General features: G+C 47.5%; 1 protein-coding gene across 5 annotated transcripts in view; it reads right to left on the bottom strand.

Annotated features, from left to right (window-relative positions):
• TTLL6 (tubulin tyrosine ligase like 6) overlaps positions 1 to 21,681 on the bottom strand; it is a 53,744-nt gene extending 32,063 nt beyond the window's left edge. The window contains exons 1-8 of one of the 5 annotated variants that reach the window (XM_065531376.2): positions 21,555 to 21,681; positions 9,096 to 9,314; positions 8,212 to 8,250; positions 6,402 to 6,520; positions 6,133 to 6,263; positions 4,478 to 4,634; positions 1,949 to 2,092; positions 943 to 1,028 (exon numbers count right to left, since the gene is read on the bottom strand). In XM_065531376.2, the coding sequence (XP_065387448.1) occupies positions 943 to 1,028; positions 1,949 to 2,092; positions 4,478 to 4,634; positions 6,133 to 6,263; positions 6,402 to 6,520; positions 8,212 to 8,250; positions 9,096 to 9,314; positions 21,555 to 21,657 (998 nt within the window). In that variant the 5' untranslated portion in view covers positions 21,658 to 21,681. Of the gene's footprint in view, positions 1 to 942; positions 1,029 to 1,948; positions 2,093 to 4,477; positions 4,635 to 6,132; positions 6,266 to 6,401; positions 6,521 to 8,211; positions 8,253 to 9,094; positions 9,315 to 21,554 lie in introns of those variants that run through there. The other 4 variants (XM_074019381.1, XM_065531377.2, XM_065531379.2 and 1 more) reach the window with 4 other exon arrangements.
• Positions 21,682 to 23,153: the final 1,472 nt, after the last annotated feature.

Here is a 23,153-nt window from a genome sequence, read left to right as displayed (position 1 = left end):
GCGGGCAGATCACGAGGTCAAGAGCTCAAGACAATCCTGGCCAACATGTTGAAACCCCGTCTCTACTAAAAATACAAAACTTAGCTGGGTGTGGTGGCGCATGCCTATAGTCTCAGCTACTTGGGAGGCTGAGGCAGGAGAATCGCTTGAACCCGGGAGGTGGAGGTTGCAGTGAGCCAAGATCACGCCACTGCATTCCAGCCTGGGTGACAGACCGAGACTCCGTCTAAAAAAAAAGAAAAGAAAAATTCAGCAATAAAAAATGCACAGAAAGCACCAAACACAGACCCCAACACACTTGAAGCCTCAGAAATACTTGCTCCTTTTCCCTTTCCCCCTTCACCTGGTCAAGTTCACATTCTTCAGTCTCCCATTTTCTTAAAACTCAAATGAGACCTGATTAGACAATAACAGGAATGGAAAAGCCTGTCATGAAGATACTGTCGTGAACCGCTCTCAATTTCCCCCCTTCTGAGGAATCTTCAAGCCAGCTAGCCACATGTCAGGGTACTGTGACACATCATTTGGGAATCTCTAATGGAGCAACACCCAGGGGAACACGGGCCAAGCAATGACTGCTTGGCAAGTCCTTCTCACGTGGCAGATCAGTAAATATCTGTTGCTTTGGAAATATCAGAAGGGCCAACTGTAATAAGGGTATGTTTTGGTGTGTGTATATATTCTGCTGGGGAAACAGCTCATGTTTATCTCTCCTCCTCCCAGCCTCCCAGGGTTTACGATGGGGCCTTCTTTTAATGATTAACAGCCAAGAGGGCAGAGACGAAGGAATTTGTTCTGGGTTGCGAAGCAAAGAAGTACTTTCTCAGACCGTGTGACCCAAGATGGAAACACTGATGGGGACTGACAGGGTTTGGGTAGAATCCCAGAAAGCAGTTCTGAGGTTGGTAGGGAAAGGAAAGAAAAATGAAGCCTCTTCCTTACCTCTTACTGCCAGAGTGAGCATCTCGACTGAAATTTGAACTGTGCTTATTAATGGAATAATTAGTCAGGTGCATGCAGATATCATCCTGGGGAAAGAGACACACATCTGTGGGGTCAGCTCAGAAGGGCAGGCCCCCTGCTTCCTCTCTGTGCCCTCCCATGGCCCCTGGAGCTTGAAGGGATGGAAAGAAAAGGAAGTTTTAGGGCTTATTTAGTGTGGCAAAATAGAGGAAGTAAGAAGGGGTGTCCTGCAGCCTCAAGCCTAAGAAACTCCAATTCTGCTGGGCGTGGTGGCTCATGCTTGTAATCCCAGCACTTTGGGAGACTGAGGTGGGCAGATCACGAGGTCAGGAGTTCAAGACCAGCCTGATTAACACAGTGAAACCCCATCTGTACTAAAAATACAATAATTAGCTGGGCCTGGTGGTGCGCACCTGTAATCCCAGCTACTTAGGAGGCTGAGGCAGGAGAATGGCGTGAACCCGGGAGGCAGAGCTTGCAGTGAGCTGAGATTACGCCACTGCACTCTAACCTAGGCGACAGAATGAAACTCCATCTCAAAAAAAAAAAAAAAAAAAAAAAAACTCCAATTCTTTATGAGATTGGGTTGTGCCCAGCCTGAGAAAAACTTCAGGAGTCCTGGGGGTCCAGGAAAGGCGGGGATGGCAGGGTTGCTCACCCATGGCCTTTTCTCCTTGAGTACCCCCGAACTGTGGTTCTGGCTTTGGAGTCAGGCAGACCTGGCCACAAGCCCCAGACTCACCTCTTCCTATCTATGTGACCTTGGACAAGTCCCTTATGCTCTGAGTTTTAATCTCGTCATTCGTAAAATGGGGATAATCATCCCTCTCTCTGAGGGTTCCTGGGAGGGCTAAATGAAACCCGGCACATAGCAAGCGCTCAACAAATGACCCTCACAATGTCTTGAGAATGTGGATTTAACTAGGATTTTTTTTTTTAATCATGCTATGGGGATAGGGTGAGGTAGTGTGTCCCCTTAGCTCACCAGGTTGTCTGTGCAAGGGCGGGAGTAAGAGGTCGTCGCAAAGCGGGCCAGTCCTTCATTGTACACAAAAATCCTGAGAGGGTCACAGGATGTCACCAGTACATAAATCCGTAGGTCAAACTTAAACCCATCAATGATAAAGGGCTGGAAGGAGAGAACAGAAGTCAGACATGCATTAGGGGAGAAATTTACACTTGAAAATCACTAGCTCCTGCCTTGTTTCCATGGAGTTGGCTCCAACATTGCCTAGTGTTGTGGAGGGAAGGCTTGTCCAGGGTCAGAAAGAAGAACAAGGAGACTTGGGCTCTGGGTCCCAACATGTGACCCTGTGGAGGTCACTAAACCACACTGTGCCTTGGTTTCCTGATCTGTCAAGTGACACAAGTAACCACCTCTAAGAGGTATCTTGGCAATTAAACAGAGAAACATTAAACAGTCCTCTGAGGCCGGGCTATAATCCTAGCACTTTGGGAGGCTGAGGCAGATGGATCATCTGAGGAGTTCGAGACCAGCCTGGCCAACATGGTGAAACCCCATCTCTACTAAGAATACAAAAATTCACCAGGCGTGTTGATGGGCACCTATAATCCCAGCTACTCAGGAGGCTGAGGCAGGAGAATCGCTTGAACCCCAGGGGTCAGAGATTGCAGCGAACCAAGATCACGCCACTTCACTCCAGCCTGGGCGAAAGAGCGAAACTCCATCTCAAAAAAAAAAAAAAAGTCCTCTGATGGGCCAGGTGCAGTGGTTTATGTCTATAATCCCAACACTTTGGGAGGCTGAGGAGGGAGGATTGCTTGAGCTCAGGAGTTCAAGAACAGGCTGGGCAACAAAGTGAGACCTTGACTCTACTAAAATTCAAAAAAAATTAGCCAAGTGTGGTGGTGCAAGCCTGTAGTCTTAGCTACTCAGAAGGCTGAGGTGGAAGGATTGCTCCAGCCTAGGAGGTCGAGGCTGCAGTGAGCCCTGATCACACTACTGCACTCTAGCCTGGGTGACAGAGTGAGACCCTGTCTCAAAATAAATAAATAAATAAAAATTCTTTGATAAGCCAGGCACGGTGGCTCACACTGGGAATCCCAGCACTTTGTGAGGCCGAGGCAGGAGGATCTCTTGAGCCTAGGAGTTTAAGACCAGCCTCAGCAACATAGAGACCCTATCTCTACAAATAAAATTTTTTTTAATAAAAAATTAGTCTGGGCACAGTGGTTCACACCTGTAATCCCAGCACTTTGGGAGGCCAAGTCAGGCAGATCACTTGAGGTCAGGAGTTTGAGACCAGCTTGGTCAACATGGTGAAACCCCGTCTCAACTAAAAATACAAAAATTAGCTGGCTGTGCTGGTGGGTGTCAGCTACTTGGGAGGCTAAGGCAGGAGAATCACTTGAACCTGAGAGGCAGAGATTGCAATGAGCCGAGACTGCACCACTGCACTCCAGCCTAGCAGCGGAGTGAGGCTCTGTCTCAAAAAAATAACAATTACAAATTAACCAGATGTGGTGGCGTGTGCCTGTAATCCTAGCTCTACTGGGGAGGCTGAGGTGGGAGGATTGCATGAACTCAGGAGTTTGAGGTTACAATGAGCTATGATTGTGCCACTGCACTCCAGTCAGAGTGACAGAGCAATACCCTATCTCTAAAGAAATAAAAATAAAATATAGTCTTTTGATGCATGGACATATTGTCACCATTCAGGGCTACATATTGTTGCAGTTCTTTTTCTTTTCTTTTCTGTTTTTTTGTTTTGTTTTGTTTTGTTTTTTGAGACCGGGTCTCCAGCATCTCACCCTGTTGCCCAGGCTGGAGTGCAGTGGCACAATCTTGGCTCACTGCAACCTCTGCTTCCTGGGCTCAAGCGATTCTCCAGCCTTAGCCTCTGGAGTAGCTGGAACTACAGGCATGTGCCACCACACCTGGCTAATTTTTGTTGAGAAAGGGTTTCGTCATGTTTCTCAGGCTGGTCTGAAACTCCTAAGCTCAAAGCAATCCACCTACCTTGGCATCCCAAAATGCTGGGATTACAGGCTTGAGCCACTTTGCGCAGCCAACACACAGTGGCAGTTCTACAAGAGTCCTCCCTGCAATGTCATCTCCTGGCCATTTCTTCCCAGAGAGATCAGTGTGTCCCACTCTGTCCACGCTCCTAGAGGGCTCCCTCCCCACAGTGGGCTGTGACCGACGACCTCCAGTCAAAGAGAAAAGCTGATTGCTCTCTAGTACCATGCCCTTTTCCCACATGAGGGCTGTCCCAAACCGAAGGTGCTCCCCTAGCCCTAACGTGTTAGAGGAAAAGGGCCAGCCTGGTAGGGCCAGACCAATTGACAAGGGTAAAAGGATAAGAGACACTCTGGCCCAGGCACGTGCCAGCACCCCTGGTCAGAACGTTTGGTCTGACAAAGTGCAAGGCAGAAGCCAGGTCAGCTCCACCTCCGTCTTCACCCTCCATTCCCTCATTTCGCATTCTGTCCAGTAGAGCTGAAGCCCGCGGTTGCTGTGGGTGATAAATAAATAATCACAATGAGGAAGTACCTTTGAAATATAGAGCTGACAGATCATATCCTCCCCTGGTTTGATTTCTTTCACTGTCCGGGTGATGAATATACCTTTCCCTTGGCAGCCCGAATCCGGCTTACAAATGTATGTCTTATTTTTTCTTGACCTGCTGTAGGTCTGCAAATCTCCCCAGCTACCAGAGCAGGGAGGGAACAAGATACATCTTTAGCTGGGGAACAATGAAAAGGAAGGCTAACTCTTTATGAAGAAAAGAAAGAAAAGCTATCTAATGTGACAAAGCCCTGGCATTGACAGATGCCCAGAGGTCCAGCAATGGGAGGCAGTAGAGCACACACAGCAGGGAGTGTGGGCTTCAGAGGGAATTCAGGCCTGGGTTGAAGCCCAAGCAACACCACTTACCAGCGGTGCAACCCTTTGCAAGGACTTGACCTCTCTAAACCTCAACTTCATCATCTGTACAGTAAAGATAATAACGACACCCATCTGCTGTGGTGCTTAGCTGCATGACATAATGCGGGCACAGTGCTGCATGCCCCATCAAGGTGACCATGGCACGGGTAGTTTGGTCTTCTGGGCTTGCATGTAGGAGCTTTGGAGTTCTGGACCTGGCTCAAGCCCTGACAAGTGATGTGACTTTGGATCCATCAGTCTCTCACCCCGCGCTGGGCTTCAGTGTCTCATCTGTGACGCCTCCATTTTAGTCAGAGTATGAGAGAGCAAATCATATATTTGAACATATTTTGTGGAAAGTATATTCAGAAGAAAGAAAGAAACTAAATGAGTGGATTCTGTCTCTCAGTCTCGCTATACTTCTGTGTTTTAACTCAAAGGAACCTTGTAACCATTGGAAAAATCACCTAACTGCAATGTTCCTCAGTAACCATGAAATCTGGAGCTCCTGTTAACCTGATGGCAAATACATTTCCTTCTAATTTGCTGCTAAGCCCTGAAACTTGTTCCAGACAAGCGAAGGAAAGTCTGAGAACCCTGGAGCTCTTGGTTTTGGAAAGCACTGGGTGGAGAGGGGAGGATGGAATTCCTCTGATGCCCCTGCCATGTGAGTATAATCTGATAGTGGCACTGTTCACTGTCTCAGCCCTGTCTCAGCCACCAGATTGCACCCCAGGTCATGTATGTCATCTCACATTTCTCCTGTTCCTCGGTGGTGTGGTCCAGAGCATTTTACATACCAGGAACTGATGTCGTTTTGAAATGGATATAAAGAGAGCAGAGAAGGGGAAGTGCTGACTGCTATCCATAGCATTGCATGGGACAGAGGTCAGGCATCCCTCCCTGCTCCTAACCTGGGTGCTAACCACTACCACACTCTCTCCAGAGGTGCTCATGGTCCTTAAAGATTCAGAAACTGCACAGTTACGTGGTTGGAATGAGTTCAAAATCAACAGCTTTCAGCGTCAGAACAAACTCTAACCCTAACTGCAGGTACAGGTTCCAGGGCACCCAGCCCCTAAATGTCATCTAATTTTACAGGCAGAGCCTTGTGTTTTCTCAACCTTGGACACACCCTTTATCCCTTCTCTTCCTGAACAGGAGCCAGAGAGATGGGAGATCATATGGGCAGGGAAAGTGGCAACCAGGGAATCAGGGGCAAGAGGAAACATAAATGGGGAGAGGACTGGAGAAGGAAGCACAGGGCAGGGGGCACTCACTCAGCAGGAAGACACCAGGTCCTAGGGAAAAAGTGGAAATCTTTAGGGAACATCTTTAACATGCGGCTCATATTCCTGGCCAGCAAGTCCTTCCGGCAGATTTCACTCATCCCGGGAAAGTGATTGATCTTCTGCAAGGGAAGCGGAATTCATGAGCAATCGAGGGACATGGGAGTACCACAAAATCTCCTTGGGACACAGGTGTAAAAATGGGGCCCCACCGGGTAAGATGCTGCACTTAAACCAAGGACCATCACTAGCCCAAATACCTGGTAACTTTTCATTTCCATCACCCGCTCCAGTGATACTGAGTAATCTGTCCAATAGAGAGTCCAGTCATCGTTTTCCCCTCCCTCTCTAAGGCCGTACTGTTGGGCGGCCCTGCGCACTGTTGAAGAAAGAAAGGCCTATTAGCCCGGGAAGTGGGGGAGGAGCATGGGGTGGGGAGGTTCCATTACTAGGTGCTCCCAGACCAAGTACTGAAGCGAGAGAACTCAGCTCCTTGAGACTGGAAGCCATCTTGCCCTGTCTCCATTAATGCAAGAATGGAGAGTCAAACACTGCCACTGCATCACTTGAGCCCAGGAGTTCAAGACCAGCCTGGCCAACATGGCAAAACCCCGTCTCTACTAAAAATACAAAAAATTAGCTGGGTGTGGTGGGGCATGCCTGTAATCCCAGCTACTCAGGAGGCTGAGGGAGAGAATAACCTGAGCCCTGTAAATCGAGGCTGCAGTGAGCCGTGATCATGCCACTGCACCAGTGAAGGTTTCATGTCACATGAAGTGCTCATGGCACTTCAGCCTGAGCAACAGGAGACCCTGTGAGAGAAAGAAAAGAAGGAAGGAAAAGAAAGAAAGAGAGAGAGAGAGAGAAAGAAAAAGAGAAAAGAAAGAAAAAAAGGAAAGAAAGAAAGAAAGAAAGAAAGAAAGAAAGAAAAAGAAAGAAAAGAAAAGAAAGAGAGAGAAAGAGAATAAATAAAGGAACACAGAGTTGAAAACTACTGAAAAATCCAGCCTGTACTCAATGATCCCCATAGAAGGTTATCTGGGGTGAATGATTTGCCTGTTCTGGCTTCCCTTTGCCAGAAAGCAAGCTTCTGGCTTTCCTCCAAACACCAAGCTCTGAATGTTCAGGGAATATAAACTAATCCTTAACATTAGTCAGAGCCAAGCTTAATTAGTATATGGTATATTAAGCATACTTTTTTTAAAGTACACACTGGATTTCAAAACTATATCTGTGATGTCATATCCTTTCTGTCCCTGTTAGGATTAATAAGTAGGAGCTGACTCCAACACAAACTCAAATGCCTTCAAGGGCCTAGAATGGGAGAAGTGCCTGCAGTAACCGGGACAGTACAAGACTACCCTAAAGCATTCACATTTGAATTTAAAATACAGCAACAGTCTGGGCACAGTGGCTCATGCCTGTAATCCCAGCACTTTGGGACGCCAAGGCGGGCAGATCACCTGAGGTCAGGAGTTCGAGACCAGTCTGGTCAACATGGCAAAACCTTGTCTCTAATAAAAAGACAAAAATTATCTGGGCATGGTGGTGTGCACCTGTAATCCCAGCTACTTGGGAGGCTGAGGCAGGAGAATCACCTGAACCTGGGAGGTGGAGGTTGCAATGAGCTGAGATCACGCCACTGCGCTCCAGAGCAAGACGCCGTCTCAAAAAAAGAAAAAAAAAAAAAAGCAACAGCAACACTGTGCTCTGAAGTACAAAATAGGTCTGTAGATCAGGTTCAGTTCACGAACTGCAAGTTTGTAACTTGTGCTCTAAAACAGAGCCACTGGCTGCAGCAACAGCTGTCTCTTACAATTAGATCCCCAAATCACTATATATAAGAATTACAGATAGTTGAAGTACACACCATTCTGGTGAAAACCCATGACTCTTGGAATAAGATTCCCAACTTCCTTAATTAAGTAGTTCATTGAGCTAGGAGAACTGAAGGACAGGATTTGGAGACACACACTTCCATCCTCACAAATACACAAAAGTGACTCTTCCCAACGCTTTGGGAGAATCCGATGGGTCCCCATTATAGATCCCCTGAATGTAGATGCTCACCACTCTCATACCGGCAGCTGGATAGATTGATCACCAATCATCTGGAAAAGAGAAAAAGGAAAGCAGCAAGACAGAAACACATTTGCCGGAACAAGTGACTGTGCCCAGAAACATCCTGTCCCAGGTGGAGCTCTCTGAAATCTAGCCTGCCATGCTAAGCCTGGTTTGACCACCCCTGTTGCTGAAGACACGAGTCCAAAGGGGTACAGCATGGTGGAAAACATGGCATCAGGGTACTGTTACTCTACCCGGAAGGTAGAAATTCTGTGTTGCCATTACAGCTAATCTCGCTTGCAGCTTCTCACTAACATATTGCCTCAAGCCTTTTACTCCACTGGCTCATCAGGGACAGGAATTGAACACCTTTTTGGCCAAAATACTTGTCTCTTTCCTCTTCCCCCCATTAAGGGAAGCTATGAATAAGAAAGTGGACAAGCTTTTCCATTCATCAATCAGTCTGAATGGAGCAAGGCATGGTGAAATATTAAACAAGAACCGGAATGCACAAGCTGCAGTTGGATCCTGATAAGTCAGTATGGTGCTATCATATTGAAGGTGCACTAAATTTCCAGGACAAATAAGCGCCTTCTTAAAACAAGGAAATCTTCTCTTCCTGCTATTTTTTTAAAGGCATCCTAAACACAAATAGAATGAAAATTAGGACAAGGTGTGGTTTTTTAGATTACACACACGATCATTTGATTCTATAAAACAGATCATCAAAAGTAGATTCTTTTTATATGAACCAAAAGTGGTGAGATATTGACAGTCTCGGCACACAGCTTCTCCTTGACCTTCTCATCATCAGCCAAGACCCCCTTCCCTCCAGGTCCTTCCTGTTCTTACCAACATGGCTCCCCATTCCCCAGCTTTCAATCCTAACCTCTTTTTCTTCCTCTTCTTCTTGCCTTGCTGCTGGGCATTCTGAAGTCTGTTTTGTGCCCCTGGGTTCACTCTCACAAAAGCCAGCGCGATGGTTTCTTTTGGATCTTCTATGGAACTGTCCCCCTTCTCTTCGGAGTTTGCCCCTTCCTGGCTTTCCAAAGTCCGGCACCGTGGCATCTCCCTGGCCTGAGAGGAGGCTCTGGGGAAATACCAGGCCCCTAGAGAGAGGGCAGAGGGAGCCGCAGTTACAGGAATCCACCTGCAGGGGGACCCCCTCCCTCGCTCATGTGGGTGGTGACCCAGGGTTCTAATTCAAGGCAACAGGTTGCAGTTTATACAATGCCACCCGGCCTCCGTGGTTTGATGCAAACTCTGGGAGGGAGCTGATTCCACCTTTTGCCATTGGCTGTGACCTTGGAGACTCACTCAGCCAACCCTAGCCTTGGTTTTTCCCTCCTGGGATTTTCAGGAGAAGCCAGAGATGCTATGCATGGCACCACCTGGTAAACAATATTAAAGTGAGTGAGTGTCTGAAGACAGTGAAGCCCCAAGCCTTCCTAGCTGAGAGAGTTAGTCCCAGAGGGTGCAGGTAGAGGTGCTTTGAGGAGGTCTGTTAACTGTTTCAGCACTGCAGTGAACCTCCCCCACAACAATATGCTGGCCTGAAAATGAATGCAACTGCCGCTCGTGGAGTACAGGACTAATGTATAACTGACTGAACAGTAAGATTCAAGCCCAGGGCCAGATGCAGACCTTCAGAGACACCAACCACAGAGAAGACTATGTCTCCCCCACCGTCCATTCCAAAATAAAAACAAGATCAAATTATAAAATACATATAAGGAAGTCCAGCAAAGATCTCATCCTCCCTGGCCCCATGAGATTTCTTTCATGTTTGCTCAAAATGGCAAATATTGCTGGGCACAGTGGCTCACGCCTGTAATCCCAACACTCTGGGAGGCCGAGGCAGGCAGATCATTTGAGGTCAGGAGTTTGAGACCAGGCTGGCCAACATGGTGAAACCCGGTCTCTATTAAAAATACAAAAAAAAAAAAAAAAAAAAGGGCCAGGCGCAGTGGCTCACGCCTGTAATCCCAGCACTTTGGGAGGCCAAGGCAGGCGGATCACCTGAGGTCGGGAGATTGAGACCAGCCTTACCCACATAGAGAAACCCCGTCTCTACTAAAAATACAAAAATTAGCCGGGCATGGTGGTGCATGCCTGTAATCCCAGCTACTCAGGAGGATGAGGCAGGAGAATCGCTTGAACCTGGGAGGCGGAGGATGTTGTGAGCCAAGATCGTTGCACTCCAGCCTGGGCAACAAGAGAGAAACTCCGTCTCAAAAAAAAAAAAAAAAACGAAAAATAAATTAGCTATACGTGGTGGCAAGTACCTGTAATCCCAGTTACTCAGGAGACTGAGGCAGGAAAATCGCTTGAACTGGAAGGCAGAGGTTGCAGTGAGCCAAGATCATGCCACTGCACGATTTTTTTTGACTCCGTCTCAAAAAAAAAATTAATTAATTAATTAATTAAAAAAATAATAATAATAATTTCTCTTTTGTTGTAGTTTTTTGTTTTTTGAGAGGGAGTTTCACTCTTGTTGTCCAGGCCGGAGTGCAATGGTGCGATCTTAGCTCACTACAACCTCTGCCTCCCAGGTTCAAATGATTCTCCTGCCTCAGCCTCCTGAGTAGCTGGGATTACAGGCATGCACCACCATGCCTGGCTAATTTTGTACTTTTAGTAGAGATGGGGGTTTCTCCATGTTGGTCAGGCTGGTCTCAAACTCCCAACCTCAGGTGATCCGCCTGCCTCGGCCTCCCAAAGTGCTGGGATTACAGGTGTGAGCCACCTCACCCTGCCAAAATAATAATTTCTAAGCATACTTATTCTAATATAATTGTAATCAATTTTGTATTTGCTTTTTGCCCACTTAGTAGATCATAAACAGCCTTTTCATTGTAACAGAGTTTACATGTTTCTGGGTTTTTTGGTTTGTTTGATTGTTTGTTTGTTTGTTTTGAGACAGAGTCTTGCTTTGTTTCCCAGGCTATAGTGGGTACAATCTCGGCTCACTGCAACCTCTGCCTCCTGGGTTCAAGCAATTCTTGTACTTCAGTCCCCCAAAAATCTGGGATTACAGGCATGCACCACCACACCCAGCTAACTTTTATATTTTTAGTAGAGACAGGGTTGCGCCAAGTTAGCCAAGCTGGTCTTGAACTCCTGACCTCAAGCAATCTGCCTGCCTCTGCCTCTCACAGTGTTGGGATTACAAGCATGAGCCACCACGCCTGACCATTTCTAGTTTTTAATGGCTGTATGTATTCCATTGAAAGAATGCACCTGAATGTAACCAATCATTGTCCTATTGTTGGAAATGTAAGTCGCTGCCAATTTTGATATTATATAAATAGCTCTAAAATGCACTCTTGCATGTGCAGAAGGCCTTTTACTTACTTAGGGTTATTTTCTTAATATCTTGATATTACAGGGTTAATGAATATGCAAATTACATCACTTCTCATATGTATATATATAAAATATCATGTTGCTTCCCAGAGGGATTGCAATAATTTGGACTAGTACCAGCAATATGCAACAAGAGTAGGCTCACCAGAGCCCCACAATGTCTTGGGAATCACCTCCCCTCTATATACAAATTTGCTATTTCTGTTTTGGTTTTTTTGGCTTTGTTTTGTTTTGAGATGGTGTCTTGTTCTGTCACCCAGGCTGGAGCACAGTGGTGCAACCTCAGCTCACTGCAACCTCCGTCTCCCGGGTTCAAGTGATTCTCCTGCCTCAGCCTCCTGAGTAGCTGGGATTACAGGCATCCGCTACCATGTCAGGCTAATTTTTTTGTATTTTTAGTACAGACAGGGTTTCACCATATTGGCCAGCCTGGTCTCAAACTCTTGACCTCAAATGATCTGCCCGCCTCAGCCTCCCAAAGTGCTGGGATTACAGGCGTGAGCCACCGCACCTGGCCCAAACTTGTTAATTCTTTTTTTTTTTTTTTTTTTTTTGAGACGGAGTCTTGCTCTGTCGCCCGGGCTGGAGTGCAATGGCCGGATCTCAGCTCACTGCAACCTCTGCCTCCCGGGTTTACGCCATTCTCCTGCCTCAGCCTCCTAAGTGACTAGGACTACAGGCGCCCGCCACCACACCCGGCTAATTTTTTGTATTTTTTAGTAGAGACAGGGTTTCACCATGTTAGCCAGGTTGGTCTCGATCTCCTGACCTCGTGATCCGCCCGTCTCAGCCTCCCAAAGTGCTGGGATTACAGGCTTGAGCCACCGCGCCCGGCCCCAAACTTGTTAATTCTAGACAACCTTTATACCCTATGGCCAATGTCTTTAATATCACTGCACCCTTCCACCTCTCTCTATTCCTTTCTTTTTTTTTTTTTTTTTTGAGATGCAGTCTGGCTCTATTGCCCAGGCTGGAGTGCAGTGGCCGGATCTCAGCTCACTGCAAGCTCCGCCTCCCGGGTTTACGCCATTCTCCTGCCTCAGCCTCCCAAGTAGCTGAGACTACAGGCGCCCGCCACCTCGCCCGGCTAGTTTTTTGTATTTTTTTTTTTTAGTAGAGACGGGGTTTCACCGTGTTAGCCAAGATGGTCTCGATCTCCTGACCTAGTGATCCACCCATCTCGGCCTCCCAAAGTGCTGGGATTACAGGCTTGAGCCACCGCGCCCGGCCTCTATTCCTTTCTAAAACCAAATTTGGTGGTGTGGAGCCCTTTAACTATGGAAGTTACCTATAAATAATATAATAATAAGCTTTTATGTGGGGATAGTTCTCTGGGCTTTTCAAAGAAGTTTCATATACATGCTTCCATTGAATGCTTACAATGAGAGGGAGGGCAGAATTGTTAAGTCAGCCAAGGATTGCCACTTGTTTCTTTCTCTTTCTGAAGAGGGCTGCCACTTATAGGCAAGACCCTTTGTGGTGACACCAGAGCAGGAGGAAGAAGAGATGTGCTCAGGACAGATAAGCCCTGGGTCTTGTGAGTCAATTGTTTCCAGTGAACAGGCACATTCTTGGCAAAGTTCAGGGGAACTAAGGTATATGAAATCTTGACCTTGGGCTGCTCCCTTCCTTGCAGGTAAACGGCCAGCTCCACTCCCCTAGCCCTCCACAACGGCTCCTATGTACCAAGCCCTCAAGGAGGAGTGGCTCTGTTTACCTAAAGGTTAATGTTAACTTGGGGAGAGAAAACTGACCCTGAATTTGACCTCTGGAAGTGCGAATTCTCTTTGCCCATTTTTGAGTCCTTGCCTGAGTGATAAGAACAAGTCGTGGCTCCTTTTATGTGTCTGTCTCAAAGAGTAGGCCAGGTGCAGTGGCTCATGCCTGTAATCCCAACATTTTGGGAGGCCAAGGTGAGAGGATTGCTTGAGCCCAGGAGTTCAAAACCAGCCTGGGCAACAAAGTGAGAACCCATCTCTATTAAAAAAAAAAAAAAAACAACATTAGCTGGGTACAGTGCCACATGCCTGTAGTCCCAGCTACTCAGGAGGCTGAGGTGGGAGGATTGCTTGAGCCTAGGAGTTTAAGGCAGCAGTGAGCCACAGTTGTACCACTGCACTCCAGCCTGGATGACAGAGACCTTGTCTCAAAAAAAGAAAAGAAAGGCCGGACGCGGCGGCTCACGCCTGCAATCCCAACACTTTGGGAGGACGAGGCGGTTGGATCAACTGAGGTTGGGAGTTCAAGACCCACCTGACCAACATGGAGAAACCCCGTCTCTACTAAAAATACAGAAAATTAACCAGGCATGGTGGTGCAGGCCTGTAATCCCAGCTCCTCAGGAGGCTGAGGCAGGAGAATTGCTTGAACCTGGGAGGCAGAGGTTGTGGTGAGCTGAGATCGTGCCATTGTACTCCAGCCTGGACAACAAGAGCAAAACTCTGTCTCAAAATGAAAAAGGAAAAGAAAATAAAAAAAGGTCAAATTATATTTGCTCTTGCATGAGAGGGCCTCAACCATGTAGAGTAAAAAACTGAGCCCATGCACTTTTAGATGAACTGGGTCACCATGGAATTATTGCCTGCATTCCCTTGTATTCTAGGCTGCCTATGACATAAGAGCCATCTTGGATGGTACCCGAGACAGGTGCAAGATGGCAAACAGTACTTGCCATGTGACCATTTTTGCTTTGTCTTTGGCCTCCTTGCTTTCATTTCCCCCAAGCTTCTCTCCCTGTTTAATCTCCAAGGCTGAATCCTGTCTCTCCGAAGATCCTGAAAGAGAGTATCTCCTTCAAAGTTTGCCTACTGGGGACATACACGCTGAATCTAGCTTGCAGAAATGTCTACTTCTGGGGCACAGTAGCTCATGCCTATAATCCTAACACTTCAGAAGGCCGAGATAAGGTAATCACCTGAGCCCAGGAGATTGAGGCTGCAGTGAGCTGTGATCATGCCACTGTAACTCCAGCTGGGTGATGGCGAGACCCTGTCTCAAAAAACAATCAAACAAAAAAACCTATGTGTATATATAGTATATGTGTATATATATATATAGAGAGAGAGTACATATATACACATATATAGTAGGTATATGTATATAGTGTGTGTATATGTGTGTGTGTATATATATAGTTGCCAACTACTAGAAAATGCAGATTTCCGTTTCTTTTGGAGAAGTGGGTCTCTATTCCTTCACGTCAGCAATCAACCAGAGCTCAGTAATGCCTCCTGTAGACACTTTCCAGTCTGCCCCAATGTCCAACACTCCTTTTTGTCTCCCTGACACAGGAGCCAACTAACAGTTATCCTTGTGCTATTATTTTTCCTTTTTTTTTTTTTTTTTTTTGAGACAGAGTCTCACTCCATCACCCAGGCTGGAGTGCAGTGGCGTGATCTTGGCTCACTGCAACCACTGCCTCCTGGGTTCAAGTGATTCTCTTGCCTCAGCCTCCTGAGTAGCTGGGATTACAAGTGCCTGCCACCATGCCTGGCTAATTTTTTTTTTTTTTTTTTTTGAGACAGAGTCTCGCTCTGTCGCCCAGGCTGGAGTGCAGTGGCCGGATCTCAGCTCACTGCAAGCTCCGCCTCCCGGGTTTATGCCATTCTCCTGCCTCAGCCTCCCGAGTAGCTGGGACTACAGGCGCCCGCCACCTTGCCCGGCTTGCCTGGCTAATTTCTGTATTTTTAGTAGAGAACGGAGTTTTATCATACTGGTCAGGCTAGTCTAGAACTCTTGACCTCAGGTGATCCACCCACCTTGGCCACCTGAAGTGCTGGGATTACAGGTGTGAGCCATCGCGCCCAGCCTATTTTTCTTATAGCAGCATTGAGACATCTCTTTTTTAGAGACATGGTCTTGCGATGTTGCCCAGGCTGGTCTCAAACGCCTGTGCTCAAGAGATCCTCCTGCCTCAGCCTTGGAAGTAGCTGGGATTACAGCCATGAGCCACTGTACCCAGCTCAAGAGAGGTGACATTTTCTTAAACCCAGCCCACTTCTTTCATTTAAGCTACAGGCCTAACCCTATAGACACCTGAATTTATACCAGTTCTGCTCTAGTATCTCTGGCCTCCAAGTAGTTTCCAGTGAAAACAAAAGCTACTTCCACCAGGGCCGAGCAGAAAGCTTTTTTTTTTTTTTTTTTTTTTTTTTTTTTTTTTTTTACACAGGAGAGTCTCGCTCTGTCACCCAGGCTGGAGTGCAGTGGCGCGATCCTGGCTCACTGCAACCTCCACCTCTCGGGTTCCAGTTATTCTCCTGCCTCAGCCTCCCAAATAGCTGGGATTACAGGCACCTGTCACCGTGCCGGCCTAATTATTTTTGCATTTTTAGTAGAGATGGGGTTTTGCGGCATGAGCCACCACGCCCAGCCAGAAAGCATTTTAATTCCCTGGTTTTCAGAACAAGAATTAAATCTGACCCAGGTGAAACTGGGACCCCTCTCAGACTTTTCAGATGTGGACTTTATTTGGTTCTACAGGACTTATCTTACCAGTCTTAGCAACCATTCCCTGCTCACCTACTGCCCTGCTTACCAATTTTGTTGGTGCCAACACCAAAAGCAGCCTTACAGCCTTGAGGAATAAAAGGAGGAAAGGCAAAAGACATGGCCTAAGGAGAATACAAAGGAGTGAGAGGAGCTGCTGGTGGCATCCTGAAATATACATACATCATGGTGTAAGGGCCTCTGCTGTCAGCTATAGGTGACTAAGTCACTTATTAAGAGGCAGCTGCAGTGTAGTGGCTAAGAACTCAGATTTCAAAGTCTGTCCTTCTGGACTTAAATCCCAGCTCTGCCACGTCCTAGTTGTCTGACCTCAGGCAGCTTATTTAACCTCCTGCCTTAGTTTCCTCGTCTGTAAAGTGGCTTCTCCCAGTTATAGAGATTAAATGAGTTTACTCATTTGACTTAATGCAACACAAAGTTCTTAGAACAGTGCCTGGCACATAGTAGGTACTCACAAAGTGCTCTCTACCACTATCAGCTATGTAACCCTGGACTGTGAACTTCCTGGTGGAAGAGGCTGTGTCTCTGCATTCTCAGCTCCTAGCAGTGTCTAGAAAAGATACTGAAAATGAGATGTCCATATGTTCCTTGAATTAATGGGCTGGAAGAATGAATAAATGCATGAACTGATTAAGCTTCTCCAAGGTTCATTTTCCTTAGCTATATAATAGAAGTGTTGTTGTGAGCATTAGGTAAATAACATTTGTTATTTACATTGTTAAAGCATCAACCTTGGGTCCTTCTCATATAGCTGGCACTTAAAATGCTTGTTTCATTCACTTGCAATAGACTACTGACAACCCACTTACCAAGTAGCAGGCATTACACTAAAGCATTTATACACATAATGTCTCATCCTCATAATATCCTATCATAGATACTCTTTCCTCTATTACAGGTGAGAAGACTGACACAGAGAGGTTAAGGTAAGAGGCACAGCTGGGGTTGGGAGACATGTCCATCTGACCCCACAGCCTGTCTCTCCATGCTCCCCTCACTGCCTTTTCCTCTCTGCTGGCCATCCATAAACGGTGTGACCACAAAGTAAAGTAACTGATCTTTTAACTCCCAAAAGCAATCTTAGTTTAGTCCCTTAAGAATTAGTTAGGGACAGGCACGGTGGCCCATGCCTGTAATCTCAGCACTTTGGGAGGCCAAGGTGGGCAGAGCACTTGAGCCCAGGGGTTTGACACCAGCCTGGACAACAGGGTGAAACCCAATCTCTACCAATTAATCAATCAATAAATAAGCCAGGTGTGGTGGTGTGTGCCTGTAGTCCCAGCTACTTAGGAGGCTGAGGTGGGAGGATCACTTCAGCCCAGGAGGCTGAGGTTGCAGCGAGTACAGATCACACCACTGCACTCTAGCCTGGAAGACAGAACTAGACCTTGTCTCAAAAAAAAAAAAAAGAAAAAAAAAATCAGTTGGTTCCATATCATTTTCCTTAAAGCCAACTGCTTCTAAATTCCCATCTCCAACAAGGGCTTGGATCTCTCCAGATTTGCCATAACCTGGTAACAGCTGTATTGTTTCTACTTGTATTTATTTTCACTCTCTTTCCCTTCTTTTCACCAATGTCCACATTGTACCAGGACTCTTATTAAGGGTGTAATTAGAATATTTTCTAAACTTCTATGGAATTCCTGAATGTTAGAGCTGAAAGGAATCTTTTTAGAAGAGGTTTTGAACTCCCTGCCCTCTACCAGTCTGTGCTAGGGGAGGGGACTTGTACATAGCCAGAGAGCAAGTAATCAGAAGCACCATCAAAACCCCAGCTTCCTGGTCCCAAAGTCATCTTCCCATTATGCCGGGTTAGTGGACATGCAAAGTGGACTAAGTGCCTTAGAGAGTTTAATAAAGACTAAGGCCGGGTGCGGTGGCTCACACCTGTAATTCCAGCACTTTGGGAGGCTGAGGTCCCTTGAGGTCAGGAGTTGGAGACCAAGCTGGCAAACATGGTGAAATCCCGTCTCTACTAACAATACAAAAATTAGCTGGGCATGGTGGCAGGCGCCTGTAATCCCAGCTATTCGGTAGGCTGAGGCAGGAGAATTACTTGAACCTGGGAGGCGGACGTTGCAGTGAGCCGATTTCGCATCACTGCACTCCAGCCTGGGCGACAGAGGGAGACACTGTCTCAAAAAAAAAAAAAAAGAGAAAAAAAGAAAAAAAAAAAAGAAGACTAAGAGCTGTACTACCAATGTAACAAACACAGTAAATAGCAAAATAGCATCTTCAGTTTTTCTTTCTTTTTCTTTTTTTTTGCGACGGGAGTCTCACTCTGTCACCCAGGCTGGAGTGCTGTCGCGCCATCTCTGCTCACTGCAAGCTCCACCTCCCGGGTTCTCGCCATTCTCCTGCCTCAGCCTCCTGAGTAGCTGGGACTACAGGCGCCTGCCACCGCGCCCGGCTAATTTCTTTTTGTATTTTTAGTAGAGACGGGGTTTCACTGTGTTAGCCAGGATGGTCTCGATCTCCTGACCTCGTGATTCGCCTGCCTCGGCCTCCCAAGGTGCTTGGATTACAAGCGTGAGCCACCGTGCTCGGCCCATCTTCAGTTTTTCTTAATGACACAAGAAAGGGCATTGTGTCATTAAGGAAGGGTATCAGTTCACCTTTCCAAGTAGGATAGTTAAGACACTGAAAAAATTCTCATGTTTCCTTCCATTTTAGTACAGAGTTTGATCTTGAGATCTTCCAAACCAGAGGCTGACAACCAGATCCTGGTTAGACAGCATGAAAATGTCCTACATTGGCCACCAGGGGGAGGGAATAAGCAGTGGGAAGGGTTCACTGGGACGGGTCCATTCATGGTTATTTGGAAAAAACTCAGAGGAGGGTCCGTGTCTCATTTCCACTTCTGAAGGACTACACTTGTTGACTACTCTCCTTTCCCCTGGAGGTGTTGCAGAGGGTGGAAAATGTTTAGTGCTTTCTTTTTTCTTTCTTTCTTTTTTTTTTTTTTTTTTTTTTGAGACAGAGTTTCAAAAAAACTCCAGCCTATTGCCCAGGCTGGAGTGCAATGGTGCGATCTCGGCTCACCGCAACTTCTGCCTCCCGGATTCAAGTGATTCTCCTGCCTCAGCCTCCCAAGTAGCTGGGACTACAGGCATGCGCCGCCATGTCCAGCTAATTTTTGTGTTTTTAGTAGAGACAGGGTTTCACCATGTTGATCAGGCTGGTCTCAAACTCCTGACCTCAGGTGATCGGCCCACCTCGGCCTCCCAAAGTGCTAGGATTACAAGCCTGAGCCACCGCTCCCCGCGGTTTAGTGCTTTCTTTTGCAAAACTGAATGAACACGGGTATCCTATAAATGATACAAAACAATAATTTGGTGGTTGATTAAGAGAACCATTGGAGAACATATTTCAAGTTGTAGCCAAGTTTTTTCATCTCTGACCTTCACCACCTGGACTTTTTTTCTAGTCTATAGGAATATACAGAGCGCTGAAGGGTTCGCCTATTGTGTCTGTCTGTGAAGTCCCTCTCTTTCCCCAGATAATAGGTTTTCCTTCACATACCTCCTTTTCATCTTTTGGTCCTCATTTCCCTACTGGAAGCATCCCTCTGAAGGCCTCCAGTGGCTAGCTCTTGGAAAATGTCAAAGTGGATGGGGGAAGAAAAGACGTGGAGGTAAGACCTCTGGATCTTGCTTTCAGCTTTGCCCCTCCAATTCAGTATGTCATAAAAATCCGAGCAATTATTTCCTCTCCCATTCCCTATCTTCTCTATAATTACAGGACCACTAGGAGGATAAAAGCTTCACATCTAGAAAAGTGCTTTGGGCTTTGATTCAGACAGGATAAAATAAGATGTTTTTTGTGGTCTTTTGACTTTTCATTTTAGTCACCCTTTGAATTTCAGCCCAGGGCCTGAAAGGGTCCTAAGCAAAATACGGACTAACAAGGGAGGGATGGGGCACCCAGTTGCTCAAGGGCTTTGCCAATAAGAAGAGTTGAGAATGACAGGTCACATGTAGTGGGAACAATAAGAATCTTGCTGACTTATATACTATCTTTTATTCTGCTAGAAACTGAGAAATTCTGCAAGATTGGAAGATGCAATATTCAGATCAGGCTCATGCCCAGTAATTTTCTCCACAATATTCAGGGCATTGCTAGCAAAGACAGATGGATCTGGATCCAAATCCCAGCTCTACTAGTTTCTAGAACGCGTGACCATGGGTGAGTAACTTAGCCTCTCTGTACCTCAGCTTCTGTGTAAGTAAAATAGCGATAATAATATTTATTTTAGGCCGGGCGCGGTGGCTCAAGCCTGTAATCCCAGCACTTTGGGAGGCCGAGACGGGCGGATCATGAGGTCAGGAGATCGAGACCATCCTGGCTAACACGGTGAAACCCCGTCTCTACTAAAAAAAAAAATACAAAAAACTAGCCAGGCAAGGTGGCGGGCGTCTGTAGTCCCAGCTACTGGAAAGGCTGAGGCAGGAGAATGGCGTAAACCCAGGAGGCGGAGCTTGCAGTGAGCTGAGATCTGGCCACTGCACTCCAGCCCGGGCGACAGAGCGAGACTGCGTCTCAAAAAAAAAAAAAAAAAAAATTCATTTTATAGAGTCGTTTTAAAGATTAAATGAGTTAATATTTCTAATATCCTTAAAGCAGTGCTTGGTTCAAAATAAAGGCTATATTGTAAAATGAAAATATAAGCCAGGCGTGGTGGCTCATGCCTGTAATTCCAGCACTTTGGGAAGCCAAAGTGGGAGGATCACTTGAGCTCAGGAGTTCGAGACCAGGCTGGGCAATAAAGTGAGACTCTCCCCCCCAATCTCTTAAAACAAATAAACAAAAAAGAAAATACAGTAATAAGATTGGCATAAATATTAAATATTTTTTGGAGTGCCTCACACATACTGGTGCTTTTAAAAACATTAGCTCCCTTCCCACTTCATCCCCCATGTGATATTTTTCCTAGAGTTCAAATCATAAAGGAGAACCTTCTGCAAAACCAGAAGAGTCCTCTTTCAGGAGGGGTGAGAAATAACAACTGGAAATGAAAGAACACCACGCCGGAAGGGGGTAGGGGCATCAGCAGAGGACTATGCCAGCCATGAAAAATGGAAAGAGTCTTTCTGGATGGTTTCTCCAGACAAAGGAAGAACAGTGATAAAGAAAATGACCCAATGATGGGGATGAAGGGGGTGAAGAGAGTTGTGTGAGTCCCAGGGATCGCTGGTGTCTAAGGGACAGCTCCTTGGTGGACTGTGGCTTAGGAAATTGGGGGAGGGCAGGAAATGAACGTTAGTAAGAGGGACTGAAAAGGGGGGAGCCCCGGAGCCGAGGAACCGTGAGGGTGAGTGCCTGGCGCCGTGGAACGCCACTAGGAAGGGCAGCGGGTTACCCTGGGGACCTGGGTCCCATGTAGGTTTAAGGAGACATGTCTAGAGAGGTTTTCAGGGGACAGGCACCAGGAGGCTGCGGTCTGGAGCCAGCACCGGGCTTTGGGGCTCTCTTACCAGCGATTCCTACTCTCCCGTCTCGCCCCGCTGGGCTGCTAGTCCAGCTTGCAACCACACCTGCCGGCCCCCTCCTCGAAGGATGAAGGAGTAACGCTCCCATTGGCTGCCCGACAGCCCCAACCCCAACCCGCGCTCGCCCTAACTTTGGGTCTACCCGGCCCTCATATTTGCATACGGGGCCTTCTAGGCCTTCGATTGGCCCCTGCAGTAGCTGCCATGCCCCCTCCCTCCCGAATCCAATCAACCGCCCAGGCGGTAGGGGAGGGGCGCACCGACGGTTGTCCCGGGAGACGCGCAGGACGCGCGCACAGCGCACGCGGGCGCCAGGGGCTGGACCGCCGGTCGCCCCCGCCGTCCTACCTGTGCCCAGCTAGCGGAGCCGCAGCCCCAGCCCACCCGCGCCAGTGCCGTCGGGCGTCTTGCGCGGGCGCGGCCGGAACGTCTGGCTCCAGAGGTCCTGCTGCGCTGGGCTGCGGTGAGGGAGGGGGGCACCTTGAATTTAGGCCTTTAGGAGAGGGCAAACCTGAAGCAGGAGGCCATGTGGGAAAACTTTGGTTGGAGACTTAAATCAGCATCTCAGACAAATTAGTGCCAGTGTGACCTTGGGCAGGCCACATTACCTCTGTGAGACTTAGCTTCTTCAACAGGAAAATGCGCATTGCAAACCTGTCATGACCGCTCAGGTGTATTGAATCCTGACCTCACCTCCAGAGGGTGGGGGGTCATGGCCTCCAGTGAACTGATCAGTAAGAAAGGGCCGCCTAGACCGACTGAAGAGTCAGTGAGACTTAAGGAGTCAGGGGTCTGGGCTTCTCAGAGCAACCATTTGGTCCTCAGGTGGAGAATCTGTAGTAGTGACTGGATTCAAATTATTGTAGACGGCCGGGCGCGGTGGCTCACGCCTGTAATCCCAGCACTTTGGGAGGCCTACTGGTGGATCGCTTGAGCTCAGGAGTTCAAGACCAGCTAGGCGACATGGCGAAACCCCCTCTCTACTAAAAATACAAAAATTAACCGGGCGCGGTGCGCGCGCCTGTGGTCCCAGCTATCTGGAGGCTGAGGCGGGAGAATAGTTTGAACACGGGAGGCAGAGGTTGCATTAAGCTGAGATCGTGCCACTGCACTCCAGCCTGGGCAACAGAGGGAAACTCTGTCTCAAATAAATAAGTAACCATTGTTCATTTGGGCCTGGGGTGGTAACCTAAATTCCTCCCAACACAGATCCCCTTCATCTGCTGATGTGCACAGGCAGAACACCAGAGGCAAGGGTGTAGCTCAGCCCCAAGCCGACCCTGGAAGCCTACTACGTGGTGCTTACAGTTACCCCGGAGTGAAGAGAGGGCCCAAGGTGGAACCAGTGGCCCATCTGCCGCTCTTTCAGAAACCCCTCTGCCATTCAGTCAGCCCTCTTCTCTTTTCCCTCCGCAGGTGGGCCCCGTGCTGTGGTGCCCCTCCCCCCGGGCCCTAAGGGGCCAGGTGACCATCATCAACTGGTCACCCAGCAGATGCTTCCCTAATACCAACTGTCCCAGCCCTGTTCCCCTCCCCCATCCCACTGTTTTCTTTACCCAGCGTCCTACCAATCTGTTCTGCCTA

This window comes from Macaca fascicularis, chromosome 16 (assembly GCF_037993035.2).
Source record: "Macaca fascicularis isolate 582-1 chromosome 16, T2T-MFA8v1.1".
Lineage (NCBI taxonomy): Eukaryota > Metazoa > Chordata > Mammalia > Primates > Cercopithecidae > Macaca > Macaca fascicularis.
This window is presented reverse-complemented; position numbering and strand designations above follow the sequence as displayed.